Source organism: Engystomops pustulosus, chromosome 8, assembly GCF_040894005.1.
Source record: "Engystomops pustulosus chromosome 8, aEngPut4.maternal, whole genome shotgun sequence".
Lineage (NCBI taxonomy): Eukaryota > Metazoa > Chordata > Amphibia > Anura > Leptodactylidae > Engystomops > Engystomops pustulosus.
In genome coordinates, this window is record NC_092418.1 from 49,700,928 (window position 1) to 49,723,291 (window position 22,364).

Below are 22,364 nucleotides of genomic sequence, written 5' to 3' on the forward strand. Positions count from 1 at the left end.
GAGGAGTGAGCGCTGCTCTCCCGGGCCATCATACAGCCGTGCACAGGAGAGAGGAGGAGTGAGCGCTACTCTCCCAAGCCATCATATAGCCGCGCACAGGAGAGAGGAGGAGTGAGCGCTGCTCTCCCGGGCCATCATACAGCCGCGGGCAGGAGAGAGGAGGAGTGAGCGCTGCTCTCCCGGGCCATCAAACAGCCGCGCACAGGAGAGAGGAAGAGTGAGCCCTGCTCTGCCGGGCGATCATACAGCCACGCACAGGAGAGAGGAAGAGTGAGTGCTGCTCTGCCGGGCGATCATACAACCGCGCACAGGAGAGAGGAGGAGTGAGCGCTGCTCTCCCAAGCCATCATACAGCCGCGCACAGGAGAGAGGAAGAGTGAGCGCTGCTCTGCCGGGCGATCATACAGCCGTGCACAGGAGAGAGGAGGGGTGAGCACTGCTCTCCCGGAGAAGCGAGCGGCTGTTGCTGTAGCAGAGCAAATTACAAGACACTTCCTTTGTTTTTCAGCTCGCTGTGCGATGAGACAACGTATACTCACCGAAATCAAGACCGGGCGTCATTCGTGTGCATGGGGCCTAAGGCCTTGTGTACAGAAATGTGTGCGGGCTGGGGCGTGAGGTCCATCCATTCAGTATAAGGAGTGGGGCACAGGAGTCCCATAGTCTCAGGGCATAGTGCATGACATCTAATCCAAAAATAGCAAATAGTCATTTCTATATGAGGCGTCAACAGTATATCCCATTACTCAGAAGGACCTCTCCTACATGTGACCTTCTCAATAAATAATATATAGGAAAGGTGCTTCTGGGTTATAGGAACTAGTCCTTTCTATATGAGGATCCTATAACTCAGAAAGACCTTCTCCTACATAACCCAATCTCCCCCTATAGTAGATAGAAAAGGTTCTTCTGGGTCATAGGAAATAGTCATTTCTATATGAGGCGGCTAAACCCCATTACTCAGAAGGACCTTCTCCTGCATAACCCAATCTCCCCCTATAGTAGATAGAAAAGGTCCTTCTGGGTCATGGGAAATAGTCATTTCTATATGAGGCGGCTAAACCCCATTACTCAGAAGGACCTTCTCCTACATAACCCAATCTCCCCCTATAGTAGATAGAAAAGGTCCTTCTGGGTCATGGGAAATAGTCATTTCTATATGAGGCGGCTAAACCCCTTTACTCAGAAGGACCTTCTCCTACATAACCCAATCTCCCCCTATAGTAGATAGAAAAGGTCCCTCTGGACAATGGGAAATGGTACAGTTTGGTACTTTAGTCAATGTTAAAAATTACACAAAATATAAAATAAGTGTGTATTTAGCATGAAGAAGCCAAAAACTCTCATAGATCAAGTCCAAACCAATAAGAGAATAAAGAGTCCCTCCAGGTCATGGAAAATAGACAGTTGATACTGAGCAGACTAATTCCCATGACTGGGGAGGACCAGGTCCCTCTGAGTTATAGGAAATAGCCTCCTCCATGTGAGAAGGCTAAATCCTATAACTATCCAGCACCTCACCACTAGGGGGCGAATAGGTCCTTCCCAGTCATGGGAAATAGACAGCTCATACAGAGCCAGCTAAATCCCATGACTGGGGAGGAAGGGTACCTCTGAGTCATGGGATTTAGTCACATTATTTACCTATAACTTTACACAAAGAGCTAAAGAAAACTATCTAAATAAACAGCAGCGAAACCCTATCCGCCATCTTAAGCAGGAAAGATACACTACTGCTTCCGTGGTAAGCGGAAGTTGATATACGTCATGAGGTCCCGTGCGCAAGCGCAGAGGCTGTGATATTGTTCAGCGGAAGCTTCGGAGCGCTCAGTTTCCGTTGTAGCTCAGTTGGACAACATGGCGAAGATCGCTAAAACACACGAAGGTAAGATGGCTATATACGCAATGCGTTCGATGTAAGCATGTCTTGCAGCGCAGTTCTTCGTTACTAAGTATTGTGAGAGGATGGCTGTCCGGTGTCGGGCATTTGTAATGGCGTCATTGTTATTTGTGTGCGTGGAAGGCCATGGCTTCTCTGCGTTGAAGTTTGCGTTTATTCACAGCCCGGGTTTTTATCAGGTTGTTGAAATGTTCGTGTTGGAGGCCTAATGTTATAACGTGTGTGTTGTAATAGTTATATTCGGCATATATATCCATTTCGTCAAATAGTGCGTTTCCCAAGCTGTTCTGCTCAATATCTGGGCCATGCACAGGGACTTTAGTTACCCGGGAAAGCAACCTTGTAGGCAGAGCTGGTGCCGGGCTGGGGCCATCTGATCCACTAGTGCTGTGTAGGCTGCCTAGGACGAACTTCAAATTCCGTCTTGACTTGCAATGACTGGAACATTGGTCCAAATCAAGAGAAAGCATATCTTACAGCTGTGCCAGGCCTGTTTGCTACAGCACAAAGTGTAGTTTTACTCCATACAGTCTACTGGGGAAAAAGGAAAAAATGTGAAATTCTTGAGAAAAAACTAATTTTCAGTATGGGCTTGGATATAATATATATATATATATATATATATATATATATATATATATATATATATATATATGTGTGTGTGTATATGTATATATATTTTTTATTTTATTTTTTTACTACTTCATATTTTCAAAACTTTGTTAAAAAAATTAAGAAAAGTTATGACCCATATTAACACTTCTGGGAAGCTCCCAATAAATGATGCACTAGTGGGGGTGTCACCAGAGCCACTCTGTAACCTGCCTCCCTGCTGCTTCTAGCTACTGATTTCTAGGCCTGATTTATCAAAATATAAAAACTGTTATTTTCGGCGGTGCACCCCATAACGGAAAATAGTACCCAAATTTCCTAAATGCGACTTCTACTCCTTTTTACATTACATAAAAAAATATAATAGTGAGCAAAAGGTAGCACAGTCCTCAAAATGAAAACGGCAGCTCATTCTGCAATAATGACACCTCCCACAGCTCCGTGCACCGAAGTATGAAAAAGTTATTAGTGTCAGACCACGACGAAACAAAATGCTTTTATTCGTACCCATTTGTTTAATTTTTGAAATTGTATTAAAAGACAAATCAGAAATTAATTTGGTTTCTTTGTGTTTGTACCGTACCAAGGAATAATGCAGAGGTGTTATTTGGAGCGCACAGTGAAAGTTGTAGAAATTGAGTTCACAAGAAAGTGATGCAAACATTTTTTTTTTTTTTTTTTTTTTGGTGCCAATTTCTCCACACTTGGAATTTTTCCAAAATCCAAGTCATTGAGTTTGAAGGTGTGGAGTAAAAAATGAAGGAAAAAAAAACCTGCACCCTTAAGTGGTTAAAACAAATTCAAAATACTTTCATCTAAGAATATACGCTGTTTCACCATGTCCTGACACCCGTTGCTTTTAATACTATATTGTATTCTCAGCTGGCTAGGGTGTCATGAGAAGACATTTTAATTCAACTTTGTCAACTGAACTACCTTATGAACACTGTTTATTGAAGTTTTTATTGGAGGCAAAATGGTGAAAAAGTAGAGATTCAGAGATTTTTCTGTTCCAGGACTGGATATTTTGGGATGTGGCGATGGCAAATATGTTTATGATTTTACTGATGCTAATAGCTTTTTCATACTTTTGTTTATGAGGCTCTGTGAGGTGTCATGGCAACCGATCGCTGCTCCCTGTTGACGTCCTGGGGAGCGATGATCGGAACAAAGACAGCGGCACCCACGTGCTCCCTCCTTTTAAATGCTTCTGACCGCATTTGCTACCTGTGATTGTTGCTTGCAAATCTATGATATGTATGTATCTGCTCACTTTTAATGGGGAAAAGTAGAAGTTCATGCAGGCATGCTGTGATCAGATCCATACATGGGGTATTAACTGCTGATTGATGTAACAGAGCTCTCTCAAAGTTCCAGCAAAGCACTGTGTAAAATAACACAGTATTTCCTACAGAAATGTATGTCTTGTTGAATAAGTACTGGTAGCTGTGAGATCTGATCGGGACTAAAGAGGTGGTGCATACGGAGGACTCCATTATTGGACTTGCCTCAGATGTGTTGCATATAAGATTACATACGTTTTTTTTTTTTTTTTACATTTCAGCCGTTGAAAGGAGCCATTTAAGGATGTGGCAATGCTTTTATAATAGTATTTTATGAAGTATTAATATTAAGTTAATTTGAATGGCAGGTCCCCTTTAACCCCTTACCGACATGTGATGTACTATTGCGTCGCATAGCGGCTGCAGGTGTATGGAGAGGGCTCACGGGCTGAGCAATCTCCATACAAGGTGGGTGTTTTTTACGTATTGCCGGTTACAGCAGCGGACAGTGCTGCCGCCAATCCGGCAAAGCTGCCCGAGGCATTTAAATACTGGTTGCACGTGGGTGTCACCATCTTGGATTCAATTGTATTGTTTACCATGACAGCCTCCGGTCTTACGAAGACCTGAGGTTGTCTGTTTTTAACCTATTCATTACAATGTGCCAAGACACACTTATTAATCGCAAAGTGCCAACACAGAAATTTAAGTTGTGATTTATACTCCATTCTCTGTCACAGTTTTTATTGGTACCAGCACCTCAGGACACCAATAAAGCAGAAAATAAAATAAATTTGGATGATCATTGTAGCTTCCCTCCAGGGTCCCATAAACAGGGGGAATTGTCAGGGCAGGAGCTACAATGATAATCCAAATCTGCCCACACCTTCCCACTTCTTCAGTAGTCCCAGGTAGCGCTGTCACTTTAAAATCCATCAAAATATAATCGTTATTCCGACTTTTAACCACGTAACGGAAAATAGCGCTCAAAGTAGAAAATGCCACTTTTTTGCCGTTTTGAAAAATATAAACAATTCAATAAAAAGCGATCAAAAGGCCATACAGTGCTAAAAATGATGGCACTGAAAACGTAATCAAAAGCCGCAAAAAACTGCACCACACTCCGTATGAAAATGTTATTGGCGCCAAATGAAGATTTTTTAATTTTATTTATTTTTTACAGGAAGCTTTAATTTTTGTAAATGCATGAAAACCTAAAACCTATACAGATTCGGTATCACCCAAAGAATAAAGCAGACATGTCACTTGGGGTAGACAGTGAAAGCTGTAAAATCCAAGCCCACAAGAAAATGGTGCAAATGCATTTTTTTTTGTTTTTTTTTTTCACGCTTTCCAGTACCTGGCATGGAATGTTTAATACCATCTCTATTAAGTGCAATTTTTTTCACACCGCTCTTTACATGGCAAAATAAAGATAAACGTTTGAAGGTGGGGAGTGAAAAATGGAACTGCAAATACAAAACAGGCCTCAGTGTAAAGGTGTTAACTAGCTTTTCTCCAGCTTTGTTATAGGCTGCTTCTTTGTTAATGTTTTTTTAATTTCTTTATTTTGATGGACTCCCATGTAAAATGTATACAACAAATCGCATATTATTTTGTCACAAACATAATTAGAGGCTGCATATACATACACAGACCGCTGTTTAACCCCTTAGCGCTCTGCGCCGTAGCTGTACTGCGCTGAGTCCCGCGAATAGCGCTCAGCGCAGTACAGCTACTGCGCAGAGACTATGCCGGTTCATCGCTGTATAGCAGCCGAACCGGCATCGTTAGCCGCGGGATTTCAATGGTAATCTACTGTTGACATCCCCGGCTAACACCCGCGGTCGGAGTGGGCTCCGATCGCGGGTGTTTAACCCGTTAAATGCCGCGGTCAACGCGACCGCGGCATTTAACATGCCTTCTGGGGGTCTTTACCCCCCCCCGCACCGTTTTCGGGGGGGCCAATCGCTGTTTTGGCACCTCTGGGGTCCGATCGGGACCCCAGAGAAGCCTGGAGGGTTTACCTTTAAGATGGCGTCTGTGACATCATCTTAAAGGCAAAGTGTCAGCCAATACATCTGCATAGGCTGGCACTGATAATACCCTGCAATACATTAGTATTGCAGAGTATTATCAAGAACAAGCAATCAGATGATTGCTTGTTCATATCCCATGGTGGATCATGTAAAAAAATGTACAAAATAATGTTTTTCAATAAAAAATTACTTTATAAATCACTAAAAATGCCCATAAGCCCCAAAACATATAAAGAGACATATAACGCTCAAAAAAGTCTAAATCATAACACAAACCCCACATATATAGTATCACCGCGTCCGTAACAATCCATAGAATAAAACTAAATAACTATTGAACCCATATGATGAACGCCGTAAAAAAAACCCGCCAAAAATTATGATTTTTACCTATTATATCCCACTAAAAATGCAATAAAAAGTGATCAACAAAACATATGTACTCCAGAATGATATTGTTGCAAAGAACAACATGTCCCGCAAAAAACAAGCCATCAACCAGCTCTGTAGCCAAAAACGTAACAATGTTATGCCACTTGGAAGACGGCGATGCAAAAATGAGAGATTTTTCCCCACATTAGGGTTTTATTTGGCAAATTTAGTAAAACATAAGAAAAAATATTCATGTCTGGTATCCCCGTAATCGTATCGACCCATAGAATAAAGATAACAGGATTATTGGGATATACGGTGAACACGAGAAAAAAAAAAAGGTAAAAAACCAGTACAGAATTGATGCTTTTCTACTCATGACCTCAAAAAAAGTTCCTAAATTTTCAACAATAGGTGATACCAACCCCAAAATGGAAACACTGGAAAAAGCATCTCGTCCCGCAAAAAAAATGCCGTCACATGGCCCAAATAACGGAAAAGCGAAAATTTTATAGCCTTCAAAAGGGGCCAATGAGGAAACTAAAATCCTGGCAGCTGCAGGGTGCTCCTTCCCTTCTGCGCCTCGCTGTGCCCCCATAACACAAGTAACGGCCACATGTGGGGGGTCTCTGCACTCGGGAGAAATTGTAGAACAAATTTTATGGTGGGTTTTCTCTTTTTAACTTTTGGAAATGTGTAAATTTTATGGCTAAATGAACGTATAACCGGCACAATTTGACCATTCTAAATTTCACCGCCATTTTGATTCAATTACTATGAAGATCTCAAGGGGTTAACAATCTTTGTAAATGCTGTTTCTGATAGTTTGAGGGGTGCAGATTTGAAAATGGGTTGGTTATATAGGGGTTTTTTGTTGCTAAATATGTAAAATTTGATTTCAAACAGTATTTATCCCTAAAATAGTCAATTCTGAAAATACGGAAAATCGCTATTCGATTTGTAGGCCGCGTGACGTCAAAATAAATTATCCAAACATTTCAAAAATTATGAAAATGTAAAGTAGACAAATGGGAAATGTTATTCTGCAAGTTATTTATGTGGTAAATCTATCTGCCTTAAAACGCGGTGATTTTGAATTTCCAAAATGGCAAATTTTTCTAAAAATTCATCATTTTTTTTCTTTTGTAAATAAACGCAAAACTTCTCAGCCAAAATTTACCACTAAAATGAAGTACAACATGTGGGGAAAAAACAATCTCAGAATCGCTTTGATAAGTAGCAGTGTTCAAAAGTTATAACCATATAAAGAGACGCAGGTCAGAATCCAAAAAAATGGGACTGAGCCTTAAGCTGTAAAATGGCTGCGTCCTTAAGGGGTTAAATGTATCCGGATATTTAAATTTACGTTTAAAAATACATTATTTATCATAGTTATTATGTTTCCATACAATTACAGCAATACTTAAATTTTGTATTTTTAAAAAAAATTATTTAGCTTATTGAAAAATGTTTGAAAAAATGAAATGAAAATCTAAACCAAATATTTTTGGGAATTTTTTTTAGCTTCATTGTATGTTTTTAGCGGCCGCTTAATTCTCTCCCCCCCCCATTTTGCCATTTTGTTTGCTTCCCAGGCTAGAGCACCACCATGTTGGCTTGGAGACTCGCAGCCCTGTCTTTCATGTCCATAATTGTGGCAATGATCTGGCTGCACAAATTGTGACCAGATCACTACCACGATAGAAGTCTGTAATCAGGTCATGGTGCGGTGAGCACATAGTTTTTCACCACAAAGTGACTGAGCCATGGCCGTTCAGTTTTCTGTAGAGATGGGTGAGGAGTGCTCACTCCCCCCTCCCTTCTCCATCTGGCTTTGCTGAAGGCAGACCAATACATATATTTTACTGTTCTGTTGAAGTATATTGTGTGAGCCAATATATTGTGACTTCCTAGAGTATTTCAAGTACTCTTTAAAAAAAGAAAAAGCTTTTCTATTCCTCAGTCTCAAATTTTAAAAAAACGAACAGAAATGAATGTTTTAAGTGGCACTTTTGATTGTTTAATATCAATTATCCCCTGTAGTGCGTGGGTTGAGAGATCCGGTGTGCGCTGCACACACTACATTGTTGGTAGCGTCTAGAATGGAGCTGCTCTGGGTAGCAGTGATGTCACTGGAGGGGGTGGAGTCTCCGGGAAAGGTGTGTGGCTTTCTACAGTCTCCTCACAGGAAGTAGAGCTGTAATGGCTGCCTGCAAGTAGAACTTGTAGAGTTACTGTGTGCATACATGTGTATGGAGGTGAGTTTGCTCAACAGGAGTGGATATGATGGTTGTAGTAAGGTCAGGGGAGACATGTATGTCACATGGGACTGTATGTCTTGCCGGTGATGAGGTGTATATTACATGGGTCTGCATATCTGGCAGGTGCTGCGGTGGCTTGAGGTGGGGGGCTGCACGTCCAAAAAATAAACTAAATCTTTTTACAATGCAACCATCATGGATTTGCAGTCTCAGCTGCAGTCTGTCCATGGGGGCTCGGTGGTGGCTGCCGCAGTCTAGGCACAGGAAGGGGGGAAATCGTGTGCGTTAGTCTGGTGGTGTGAGGTTTCAGCGTCTGCAGCCGCAGTGTGGTTGGGCGATTGGTGGCGTTAGCTCCAGTCTGGGCAATGCATGATGTAAGATCACTAGAACGGCCTCAATTTGCTATTTAACCCCTTCCCGACATTTGATGTAATAGTACTGCATCGCGGGAGGTGCGTTCCCGCAAAATGCAGTACTATTACGTCAAGCTTCTGGCCCCGGCTCCTGAATGGAGCCGGGGCCAGAAGCTGCGGGTGTCGGCTATATGTTATAGCTGACACCCGCCTCTAACACCCGCGATCGGGTGTTAACCCCTAACACTCCGCGGCGCTTAACGGGGGGTCCGCTCCTCCGATCGCAGCCCCGGGACTGCCGGTGCCCGGGGCTGCGCGATCCTCCAATCGGTGCGGGGTCCGTGCCTTCTGGCAGGACCCGGCTGTAAGACACTGGGCATGCGCAGTGCATCTGTATTGCACTGTGTAACCTGTAAAAAAAGTTTGCACAAGTGATCAGAAGATCACTTGTTCAAGCTTGATGTCATTAACTGTAAAAAAAGGAAAAATAAAGGTTTTTTACAGTAAAAATGAATAATAAAAGAAAGTGAAAGTCCCCCCAAACACCACATTTCCCTTTACACAAGTAATAAAGTATAAAAAAACACTAAATCACGAAAAAACCCCACTTATTTGTTATCGCCGCGTCCGTAACAATCTGCTCTCCAATCTGCTCTACGGCTCTCCAAATGTATCCTGACACATGTGAAGGATTTCTTACAAATTTGGCCTCTAAAAGACAAACATCCCTCTTTTCCTCTACTGTGTGCCCATAAAGTATTTTATATGCACATGTGGGGTACTTCTACACTCGGGAGAAATAGTTTTACACCTTTTTTGGGGTTATTTAATATATTATCCCTTGTGGCTTACATAAATTAGCGGTAAAGTGACATTTATAGGAAAATTTTCACCTTTTTAATGATTCGGGCCTAATTGGATCATTCACCTGTAGGGGCAAATACATATATTACACATTGCAAAATTCTCTAAGGGGTGTGCGTTCAAAGATTAGGGTCACTTTTCGGATTCTTATCTGTTTTATACCACTAGGGTTCTCCCAAATGCATGTCAAACATTTCTGTCAAATTTGGCTTCTAAAAGGCAAACATTCCCCTTTCCTTTTACTGTGCGCCCATACAACATTTTATATACACATGTGGGGTACTTCTACACTCGAGAGAAATAGGTTTACACATTTTGGGGGGTTATTACATTTTTTTTATCCCTTGTGGCTATAAAAAATTAGGGGTACAATGACCTTTATAGGAAAATGTTCACCTTTTATCTATTTAAGTCCTAATTAAATCAAAAACCTTTACGGACAAATACACATATTACACCTTGCTTAATTCTCTAAGGGGTGTGCTTTCCAAAATGGTGATACTTGTTGGGGTTCCGCTCTGTTTTGGTACCACTACGGCTCTCTAAATGCATCCTGACACATGTAAAGGATGTCTGTCAAATTTGGCTTCTAAAAGGCCAACGCCCCTCTTTCCCTTCTGAGCTTCACTGCGTACCCATACAACATTTTATTTGCATGTGTGGGGCAATTTTATACTCGGGAGAAATGCTAGTACACATTTTTGGGGGTTGTTTCATCTTTAATGCCTTATGGGATACAAAAATTAGCCGTAAAAGTGACTTTTTTGGGAAAATGTTCACCTTTTTCCTTTTAGGGACCTAATTGAAGCAAACACCTGTAGGGGTAAATACACATATTACACCTTGCTGAATTCTCCAAAGGGTGCACTTTCCAAAATGGTGATACTTGTTGGGGTTCCCCTCTGTTTTGGTACCACTAGGGCTCTCCAAATGCATCCTGACACATGTAAAGGATGTCTGTCAAATTTGGCTTCTAAAAGGCCAACGCCCCTCTTTCCCTTCTGAGCCCTACTGTGTACCCATACAACACTTTATATGCAAAAGTGGTGCAGTTCTGTGCTTAGGAGAAATAGTTTTACACATTTATGGGGGTTGTTTCATCTTTTATCCCTTGTGGCTTACAAATATTTGGGAAAATTTTCACCTTTTTTCCCTTTTGGGGCCTAATTGAATCAAACACCTGTTGGGGAAAATACACAAATTACACGTTGCTAAACTCTCCAAGGGGTGTACTTTCCAAAATGGTGTCTCATGTTGGGGCTTTCCTCTGTTTTGGTACCATTATGGCTCTCCAAATGCATCCTGACACATGTAAACTTTTTCAGCCATATTTGCCCTGCAAAAACGAAACAACGCTCTTTCCATTCCAAGTGCCCCCCTGTGCCCGTACAGCAGGGTACAGTGACAAAATGGGTATTGGCATACTCAGGAGGAATTGCCCTAAACATTGTAAAATGCATTTTCCTTTTTAACCCATTGTGAAGGTGCAAATTTTATTGTTCAATGAATCTATAGTAAGATAAAATTACATTTCTCTAATTTCACTTTCATTTATCTTTCACGCTCATGAAACGCTCAAAGGGTTAACAAAATTCCCAAAGGTTGTTTTGAATATTTTGAGGGGTGTAGTTTCTAAAATGGTGTCATTTGTGGGGGGTTTCTGTCATGTGGGCCTTATAAAGTCACTTCTAACTAAATTGACCCTCCAAAAGTAGGTTTTGATGATTTTCGTGGAAATCTGAAAAATTGCACCTAAAGTTATAAGCCTCCTAACATCCAAAATAAAGGAAAAGATGTTTGAAAAATGATGCCAAGTTAAAGCAGACATATGGAAAATGTTAGTTATCAAGTTATTTTAGTGATATGACCAACTTTCCAAAAAGTAGAAAATTTAGAATTTGGAAAACATTGTTTTTTTCAAAATTTTTGCCAAATTTCCATTTATTTCATAAATAAATACTAAATATATTTATTAAATTTCTCAACCAGCATGAAGTACAATATGTCACGAAAAAACAATCTCAAAATCAACTGGATATTTTAAAGCGTTCCAAAGTTATAACCACTTAAATAGACACATGTCAGATTTTAAAAAATGGTCCGTGTCAGGAAGGTGAAAAGTGGCTTCAGCGTTAAGCGTTGATTTTCTTATATAAATGGAGTCTATCAACATTATATACAGCTATGAGTTATATTCTTGTATTACTGAAAATTTCATACTCTTTGGCTTAAAGTACTCCTCAAATAGTACGAGGAGTATTATTACCCTTCTAGGAAAATGTTAGTGCGACCTCTGAAAACAGTCTAAAAAAATTGGTGCAAATTTAATTAATTTTTTATTTAATTGTTTCCCAGTATATGCAATAGTAAATGATGCCACTAGGATCTAACTAACTTACCATTGCCCTATCTCTTTGGTTTGTATATCTCGCTTAGAGCTAGACTGATGAGCGAGTGCTTGCCTAGACCTTCCCTTCCCTTGCATAACCTATTGTTCACTTAGGTAGCAGTACTAAAAAGTAGATAACTACTTATGTAGTTAATAATTGATATTTAATTTAATAATATTAATCTACTTAACCTGTTAAGGACCGGGCCCTTTCCTGTTTTTTCATGTCCATTTTTCACTCCCCAACTTCAAAAAGCTATAACTTTTTTATTTTTACACGTAAAGAGCTTTGTGATGGCTTGTTTTCTGCGTAACAAATTGCACTTCATAGTGATGGTATTAAATATTCCATGCCATGTACTCGGAAGCGGGAAAAAAATTCCAAATGCAGTGAAAATGGTGAAAAACCGCATTTGCGCCATTTTCTTGTGGGCTTGGATATTACGTCTTTCACTGAGCGCCCCAAATGACAGGTCTACTTTATTCTTTGGGTTGGTACGATTAAGGGGATACCAAATTTGTATAGGTTTTATGTTTTCATACATTTAAAAAAAAAAATTAAAACCTCCTGTACAAAAATTATTTTTTTGATTTTGCCAACTTCTGGCGCTAATAACTTTTTTATACTTTGGTGTACGGAGCTGTGGGTGGTGTCAGTTTTTGCGAAATTTGATAATATTTTCAATGATATCATTTTTAGGACTGTACGACCTTTTGATCACTTTTTATAGATTTTTTTTTATATTTTTCAAAATGGCAAAAAAGTGCCATTTTCGACTTTGGGCGCTATTTTCCGTTACGGGGTTAAACGCATTGAAAAACCGTTAACATATTTTGATAGATCGGGCATTTTCGGATGCGTCGATACCTAATGTGTTTGATTTTTTTTACTGTTTATTTATATTTATGTCAGTTCTAGGGAAAGGGGGGTGATTTGAATTTTTAGGTTTTTTAATTAATTTTTTTTTGTACTATTTTTCAGACTCCCTAGGGTACTTTAACCCTAGGTTGTCTGATTGATCCTATCATATACTGCCATACTACAGTATGGCAGTACATGGGGATTTTCCTCCTCATTCATTACAATGTGCTATCAGCACATTGTAATGAAGGGGTTAAAACGAAATAGCCTCGGTCCTCGGAAGACCCGAGGCTACCATGGAGAGGGATCGCTTTGCCGGCAGCCATTGCTGTGAAAACACCTGCGATCGGTGCTAGCAATATGCAGCAAAGACTTACCTGCTATGGAGAGGGCTCACCCCGTGAGCCCAACCGCCGCGAAGTGGTTAAATAATTATGTGGCCAGCCTAATTAGAGTAAAGAATAAGAATTCACAGGGGTGTTTTATTTGATTACTATTTTTTGTATGTGATGTTGGGAACTTGACACATTTTCTCTTTGATCTTCAAGAGTGATTATTTATAAGCAATTCTACTTTTAATTTGTTGGTAAGCAAACTAAAACGAAATATTTTGTTTTTACAGATATTGAAGCCCAGATACGTGAAATTCAAGGAAAGAAGGCCACTCTAGATGAGACGCAGGGTGTTGGGCTTGACTCAACTGGTTATTTTGATCAGGAAATTTATGGTGGAAGCGACAGTCGATTTACTGGATATGTGACTTCAATAGCTGCAAATGAGCAAGAAGATGTAAGTTAATTGTTTCAGAAATGATTCACAAAAAATACCTTTAAGTAATGCAAGGTTGTTTTTTTAATTTTTATTTTTTTATTTTTATTAAACCTCCAATTTCTGATGTCAAATATCAAATTATTCCTCTTGAGAAAATGTGATCCAACATGTAATTTAATTTTTTTTTTTTATTCTCTTGTACAAATTTTATCAGTATCTTATATCTTTTGTGTAAGGTCTCTTTTACGCTTTTTTTATTTTTATTTTTTTCCCCTTCCATCCATGATTGCTTAATTTGCACGAAAGCCTTAATGAACCCACACTGTCTCCCCTAGTGCTGCCCCTCCCAAAAACGTAACGATTTTCAGGCATCCTAGCGCATGCATGCTATAATGCTGCTGCTTTGCACTGCCATGCTGACAAGATGGTTGTAGGAGTGGTAGTGGTTCTGCAGTGGCTGTGATATACCAGCCTGAAAGGGTTCAGGTGATGCCACCAGAGGGCTTCACCCATATTTACATTAATGTAATTGATTTATTTAAGAAAAGGAGCTAGCTGATATCTATAGTAAAAATATGCCTTCACTACTGATCATAACCTAAACGGTAGTGCTTTGTAGAGATTACTTTATGTCCGTTAACATAATTATACCCCTGTTATGATTTCTGCAGTAGATTTCTTGTTGGTCTTCTGTGCTTGCAAATACCATATGGTCTTCCATGTAGTATCATTGTTTTCATTGTGTTAGTTCTGCCTATTACCTATTATGTGCCTTTTATATAGAAACCACAGCATGTCTACTTTATTGCACAATGGCCACTGTAAATATCACAGGGCATATCAGTGAGATGCTAGTGTTCACTTGTTCATTCATTCCTTCTTTGCACATATGCACCAATTTATTATGTGAGTAAATCCAATATCTGGATCTTGAATTTATGATTTTCAGCTCTCCTCTTAGGTCAACAGGTGTGCAGAGCTCAATAGTAACACAAATATGTTTTGTTTGCAGGATGATGATGATCCAACAGCATCATTTACGCAGAAGAAGCCAGGATATCATGCTCCTGTTGCTTTATTAAATGATATTCCTCAGTCAGCTGAGCAGGTTGGTCATTTATTTTACCTTTTAGTTGAAAATGTGTAATTTCTACATAGATTAAAAATAGAAACTGTATTGTAAATGACTAGTTCAGCTGAGAACTTTATTAGGTATCTTGAAGGATAACGTCTTCCAGAAATAGCTGAGGTTCTTTCCAATGTTAACAAATATCAAATGCTTTGTAATGTATTTTATCTATGGCTGCCTTCCTAGTAAAATTAACTTTGAAAAATATGCTAACGAGCCAGAAGTGTTTTAGGGGGTTTGAATTCATCTGTGCTATAGCTTAACAGGCTGTTACACTGTGCAGGAGCACATCTTACCCTTCTATTGTCTGCTGAAACTTCCTCTGCTGCCGAGAGATTACATCAGACAGCAGGAAGGAGGAATTGCTGCATGAGCGAGGAGTAGACAACCTGTAAAGCTGCTGCATGGAGTGGCTCTGGCAATGGCCTTAGAGTTCTTCTGACTCATAACATCTGTATTCTGTATTTTGTAGTATGATCCATTTGCTGAACACCGACCCCAAAAAATTGCAGACCGAGAAGATGAATATAAAAAGTACAGACGGACGATGATTATATCTCCAGAGCGACTTGATCCTTTTGCAGATGGTATTTAAAATTTCTTTTTTTTTTCTCTGCATTTGACTACTTGAATCTTTTATGAACATGCATATAAAATCCAATATTATGCTGCATTGTTCTGTATGGAAGGCTATAATGTGTATTAGGTCTCTGACACATGACATTTGTAGTGTATAAAAAAAACAACTTGTATGCCTGCTACACGACAAGTAAACGACAATAACAGATTCACAGTTCTAAGGCTCACCTCACACACCATTTATAGTTAATAGCAATGTGATTTTAAAGAGGTTTTCCCATTAAAGGAAATATGCCATCAAAATCGAGTATAAATAAGGGTCCACTTTCTTATAGATCCAGGCAACATAACCATGGCCTAATTCCTTCTAAATCAATTTTTAAAATTATGCTAATGTACCATAAGGACTCAGGGGGGACTTTACTAGAGCCCCTTTGTACTGCAGCTTTACAGGTTCATACACTGTTAAGGGGGGAATCTGAGGGATCATTGGGGAGAGACAGGGTAATGTAATAGCCTGTGAAGCTGCATCACTGAGGGGCTTTGGTGTACCCCCAGAGCGAAGCACTTAAGTGTTATTATAGCGCACAGATGTGCTCATTACTTCCACACTACTGCTCCTCTGTCCCAGCGGCACCATGTGTTTGACAGAGACACAGAGCAAGTTGAAACCTTGCATGTTTTTGGGCTGCAATGAAATCATCACTCAATTTGTGTGTTTGTGATTTACCTGTGGATATTCTAGTGGAATGTGATCCTTATCTTAAGCAGCCACTACTCCTTGGAGTGCCGTTTGGAATAATATTTGGAAACTTTACCCTGTGAAAAATTGACTTCTGTTAGACTTTCGTCAAGGCTCGCAGGATAAATGATGCTGGTACTGGCATGCAGGTCAGCTAGGGCTTCCATTTCCCCATTCTGGCAATTGTGGGTAGTCCCCGCATTCAGATTTTTATTCCCTATCTGGTTGATAGCTGATACATTTCCATAATGGGAGAACCCCTTTAAAGGCTCTTTCATGCTGATGTTTTTCCCATCCATGATTGTGATGTTCACGGATGCCTTGCTGAACCATTATATTCTATGGGCGTTTTCACCACTCCAGTGTGAATCTACCCTTAATGCCTCAGTGTCACATTGCTTATTTAACCTGTAGTTTTTTACTCTTATATCTGAAAATCTATAAAGCAAGACTGGCATTTAATTTTGCCAGCCTGTACATCCATATAGCGCTTGAACTACACTTTAGTCTTCAGCAATGGTAAAGTTGCATGCAGATTATTTTCCTTCAGTTACATCCTGCATTAAACAGGAGTGGGGTTTGCTGTGTTATAAAAAATGTAAATGCTGAACAATGCTTGTTAGACTTCACTAGCACATACTAACTGTCCTTAATTTCTTTCCTACAGCAGTACTGCTAAATGCCAGTCCTGTCTGCATTGTTAAGGGTACAGTGCAACACAACCTGTGTAGCTAATGGTGAAAAAGTTATCCAAAGGATGTCCTTTCATAACTAGTGTCCACTTGACACTGCCAATTGGGCACGGTAGTCATCCTAAGAAGCATGTATACTTATTTGGATTAGAAGAGAACACTTTGTACTTTAAACGTGAACTAATATGTTCACAGTAAATAAGATGGTATTCATCAGTAACCAAGGTTGATCTAGAATATAGGTCAAATTAAAGGAAACCTAAAGGCCAAAAAACACATTGCAGTGGAATATTCCTGCTGAGTAATTACCACTTGGCATCATCGGAGGTGGCGATCAGTTGCCATGGCAGCCTACTGTCTCATTGAGACTCGTAGGCTTGCCATGTGTAAAGATCTCTAATAGCCAGCAGATGGCAGGATATTAGAAATAATCAGTAATATTGCTTTATACTGCAATACAGTAGTATTTCAGTATATAGTATTAGCAATCGGACCCTGAAATAATGTTAAATATTTTTTTTTAAAAAGGTATAAAAAAATAATTAAACAAGTAAAAGTTTAATTTTTTTTTTTTTTTTGTAAATGTATGAAAACATTATGAAACCTATACAAACTTGGTATTCCTGTGATCGCACCAAAATAAAGAATAAAGTAGATTTGTCATTTGGGGCACACAGAGAAAGCTGTAAAATCCAAGCCCACAAGAAAATGCGGATTTTCATCATTTTCACTGCATACAGAATTTTTTTCCCCGCTTCCCAGTACACGGCTTGGAATAATAAATATAATCACTATGAAGTTCAATTTGTAATGCAGTAAACATGCCCAAACACAGCTGTTCACATGGAGACCTAAACAAGGTATAGATTTTTGAAGGTGGGGAGTGAAAAATGAAAAAGGGCCACATCCTTAATGGGTTAATTACAATGGACAAATATGGCCTTAGATTTTAATGGCTGTATAGTGCACCACGCTACAAGCGTAAAAAGAATAGAGCATGTTTTATTTTCTCATGTATTTGCGTTCCGTACGCCCCATAAAAATCCATGGGAATGTATAAAATATGGATTCTGTATGTGCTGAAAACATTTGTGCACCGTATCTAATTAAAACTATGAAAGCAGACTTTTTTTCCTGACTGACTAGATGGGTCAGCATTTCCACCTTTAATACAGTCTGGCTTTAGGGTTCTTTACTTTTCTGTTTCCACAATTTTTTCTCCTTTCCCCTCCATCTATGCAACCCTTTTTGAGCACATTGGCACAATTAACAAATATTTGCTACTTTTTCACCTCTGTAAAGTGTGATGAGATTTTCAGTGTTCGGACTGAGTCATCTTTAGAATTAAGGGCATTGTCATTTTAAGAAAGTTGCACATTTTTGAGCAGAAACCCCACGATCCCCTGGTGTAGGGTAAAAGTTTAGAAGGGCTTGCTCAAGAGAAAAAACAAACAGATGTATCCATTTCTAATGTGAATCCCAGGCAAAAAGACAGGCACAGATGCATTACTTGTTGGTAATAAGGGACCACTAAAGGCATCATGATATTTATTTTGAATTTCTCATTGTAGCTTAACTATTGGAATACAATACAAAATTATTTTGAGCAAAGTACATTTTACAAATGCTCATTTTTTTGGCTTATAGTTTTCATTTAATTCTTCTACCCCACCCATTCTCATAATAATAAAAAAAAATTGCATATTTACTCTGGGGATTATTTTCCACATGTATTCTATAAACCAAGAACAGGCATGGTGTGTATTTGCATTTAAACAACTTTACCCAGGTAATGTTTTTAGTATACATTTTCCAAAGTGTTACTAATGGTAAAGAGATAATTTTCTAGGCTTCTATTCTCCTGCTTGAAGTCAGAACCTCTGATGGCATCAAAAGGCTGAAAAGTGTACGTATAAAGGAATAGTGACCACGGAACCCATCACTTCTGAAGACAGCATTGTTTGTTTTTATTTTTTAATGTATATATTGTGTATAGTATAACAAATTTATATATTTAAACTTTTTTAAGTGTAATTTAAGTTAGTCTTTTTGACATAATGGTTTAAAAAAAAAAACCCAAAAAACTTTACATTTTTTCATTATTTGTTGCGCTCTTTTATTTTTTTTCTTGTAGGGGGCAAGACTCCAGATCCAAAAACAAATGCTCGCACGTACACAGATGTTATGCGAGAAAAACAACTAATTAAGGAACATGTAAGTTTATGTATTTTATAATGCATATAGTTCTTTTTAGGTTCTTCAGTTAAATGTATAGTACAGAAATTGAGTACCTGAAATGGTTCCCCCCACCCTCCAAATAAGTTTCTATTTATCTAGAGAAAAGTCCAACTAGTATGTCAAACACACAAATAATTTTTTTCTTATATTCTAGATAGTACATCGATTTTGTGTATGTGAAATAATCCTATATTCCATTCCTTGTCGTTTCTTTCATTTTACAGCGCGAAATCCATCAACAGCTAGCAGAAAAGGCTAAATCTGGAGATTTAAAAGTAGTCAATGGATCTTCTGCAGCTGCTTCTCAGCCACCTTCAAAACGCAAGAGGCGATGGGATCAGACAGACCAAACCCCAGGGTCCACTCCAAAGAAGGTTTCCAGCTGGGATCAAGCCGAGGTCGTTGTACTTAATCTAGATTCCTAACTTCCTAGTCTGTAACTTGGGTAACTTAAATACATTGATTAAAATTTCTGCAAAGCTTTTTGAAAAGCAAGGCCCTCTTATTTTAAAAAAATGTCTACCTCCCTGCCATTATTTTCCTTAAAATGACAGGAGACTTTTATGTGATCCTGATTGTCCATAACAAACCTGCAGGAGCGATCCCTTCCAACAATAAGACAATATTCATGAATACTATCATAAATTCTTGGAAGGTAGATCAGACATGGGCTAGCTGCTGAGGTAAAAATGTTCCAGAACTTTTACCGTATATACTCGAGTATAAGCTGACCCAAGTTTAAGCCGAGGCCCGTAATTTTGCCACAAAAACCTGGTAAAACCTATATATATTTTTTTTTTTTTTACTAAAGTATAGGCTGACTTTAGGTTTTTAACACATTTCTTTATGCTGAAAAACTAGGCTTATACTCAAGTATACATGGTAATTGGTATATATTGTTAAGTAACAAATTATCCTCCCTCTCCCCCCCCTACAATAATTTTTTAAATGTTCTCTAATTAATTCTGTTGTCTTTGTCAGACTCCTGGGCACACTCCTTCTTCACTGAGATGGGATGAGACTCCGGGCCGTGCGAAAGGAAGTGAAACGCCTGGAGCAACACCTGGGTCAAAAATTTGGGATCCTACTCCAAGCCATACTCCTGCTGGAGCAGCAACCCCTGGTCGGGGGGATACTCCAGGGCATGCCACACCAGGTCATGGAGGAGCAACGTCCAGTGCTCGTAAAAATAGGTGGGACGAAACCCCTAAAACAGAACGCGGTAAGCTTGTTTGGTTCATTTATTCTATTAATGGTGTTATATTGTTCAAGCAATAGTTGCAGGTTTTGGCAGCGATGTACTATCTGTGAAATGTCACTGCTGAGCCTCTATACCAATAAAGAAAGATTATAGGAGCGCCTCTTGTCTCCCTTATTGTGTAATACCCTTTGGAAGATGCAATAATTTAGTAGTATAATTAACTGGAGTTGGGGCACAACTCCAAGCATCACTTTTCAAAGGAAGTTTTTCTGTTGCTGCGTTTGTGGTGCTGTTCCTTCCTCCCTCAAGGTTTTTGCAGCTCCCAGTAGCAATTCAGTATCTAAAGCCCGGTGTTTCTTATATTGAACGCTAAAAATGGCGCTTCAATGTTTTGGTTTGTTTTAAAGTGTATTCTTTACAGATAAAAATCCATAAGTGCGATAAGAAAACGTGCTATTTGAATAGCATATGTTTTCTTATCGCATTGATGGATTTTTAGCTATAAAGAATAAATTATTTTAGATGTACCAAGACCATCCAGCGCCATTTTTAGCGTTCAAGGCAAACTATACCAACAAAGTTCTTGACAGAAGAGGTCATGCTTAAAGGACACCTGTCATCAGGTCTCTATTTCTGTCACCACTACCTGTTGGAGCAGCTCACAAGGATCCCATCCCAGCCTTTATCTAGTCAATTCATACATTAATCATTATAAAATAATCTATTCTTTATGTAAATGGTCAGAGGCAGTGACGACACACACACACACGCACACGCACACACGCGCTAAAGGGGCCGCCAGCAGCGGGAAGCACATGGAGGAGCCATTACACCATTATACCTCACCTCATTAGACAGGCTGCCAGTCAAGCACTGGGGGTGTGGCTGTGCCTCCCACTCATGAATAAGCTGGACAGCTTGAATATAATGACTCAATGAATATCTCACAACTCATTTGCATACAGCTTTAGTACCTCGTTGCTTAAGTTTACAGGCATGTAGAGGGACAATGAAGGGATAGAGGCAATGCTTTCAAATAGCAGTATATGAAAATATATTTAGTTTAGGGGGTTAATTTGCTTGATGGGTTCTCTTTAAAGACTAGCTGTAAAGTTACTTAACAAAAAATAGTTTTAACACAGCTGGAGAGGGCCTTTGACAACAATTCAAACAATACCGACAGACTGCTATCTTGCTTCAAACGGTCATATCTCAGAAACACAATGCTTATGGGTTCCACGATTCCTAACAAACTGAGATCTACTGTTGCAGTACTTTGCATGGAATAATAAATGGCGCCACTTAAAGTACAACTTGTCCTGCCCATAACAAATCTATATAATTGTAAAAATAATAAGTTTTTGCTTTTGGAATGAGGGGAGTAAACAACACAAAAACAAGAAAGGGCTGAGTCCTGTATGGGTTAAAATATATTATGATTTTTATTCTTTATTGCTGTTTGTCCTAAATTAACTTTCAATTTGTCAAGTGTCTAAATTTCTTCTAGTTTCCTTTTGTTCCATGTCAATGTTAAGATTTTTTTTTTTCTTATTTAAGATACCCCTGGACATGGAAGCGGTTGGGCTGAGACACCACGTACAGATCGTGGCGGAGAATCAATTGGTGAAACCCCTACACCTGGTGCAAGTAAAAGAAAGTCTCGTTGGGATGAAACACCAGCAAGTCAGATGGGAGGCAGCACTCCTGTTTTAACTCCTGGAAAAACTCCAATTGGTACACCTGCAATGAATATGGCAACCCCAACTCCAGGTATGTTTTATTAACGGTTTGAGGGGTAAAATTTTAATATTAAAAGTCTTCTTGAAAGTCTATTGAAAGTGTGCTGAAATATTGACGTGCACGCTGAGTGTATACGTCGACCTATACAGGCAGACGGGTGCATAGTTGTTGCCTCTTTTTGAGCATTAACGTTGTATCCAGCGAAAAAGGCAGGATGGAAAGACGCGGCAGGTTACGTCTTTTCATCCTGCTCTTTCTGACTTATGCTCTCAGTGGAGACAAAAGTGCTTTGGGGGGAGCTGGTGCAGCGTATTGCATTTCTCAAGCTGTGCTGAGC

At 39.3% G+C, this 22,364-nt stretch overlaps 1 protein-coding gene across 3 annotated transcripts in view; it reads left to right on the forward strand.

Annotated features, from left to right (window-relative positions):
- Nucleotides 1-1,749: 1,749 nt before the first annotated feature.
- Nucleotides 1,750-22,364, forward strand: part of SF3B1 (splicing factor 3b subunit 1) — a 33,765-nt gene continuing 13,150 nt past the window's right edge. Inside the window, exons 1-8 of one of the 3 annotated variants that reach the window (XM_072120891.1) lie at nt 1,750-1,885; nt 13,558-13,724; nt 14,719-14,814; nt 15,308-15,422; nt 18,983-19,062; nt 19,311-19,487; nt 20,068-20,308; nt 21,845-22,057. In XM_072120891.1, the coding sequence (XP_071976992.1) occupies nt 1,858-1,885; nt 13,558-13,724; nt 14,719-14,814; nt 15,308-15,422; nt 18,983-19,062; nt 19,311-19,487; nt 20,068-20,308; nt 21,845-22,057 (1,117 nt within the window). In that variant the 5' untranslated portion in view covers nt 1,750-1,857. The other 2 variants (XM_072120893.1, XM_072120892.1) reach the window with 2 other exon arrangements.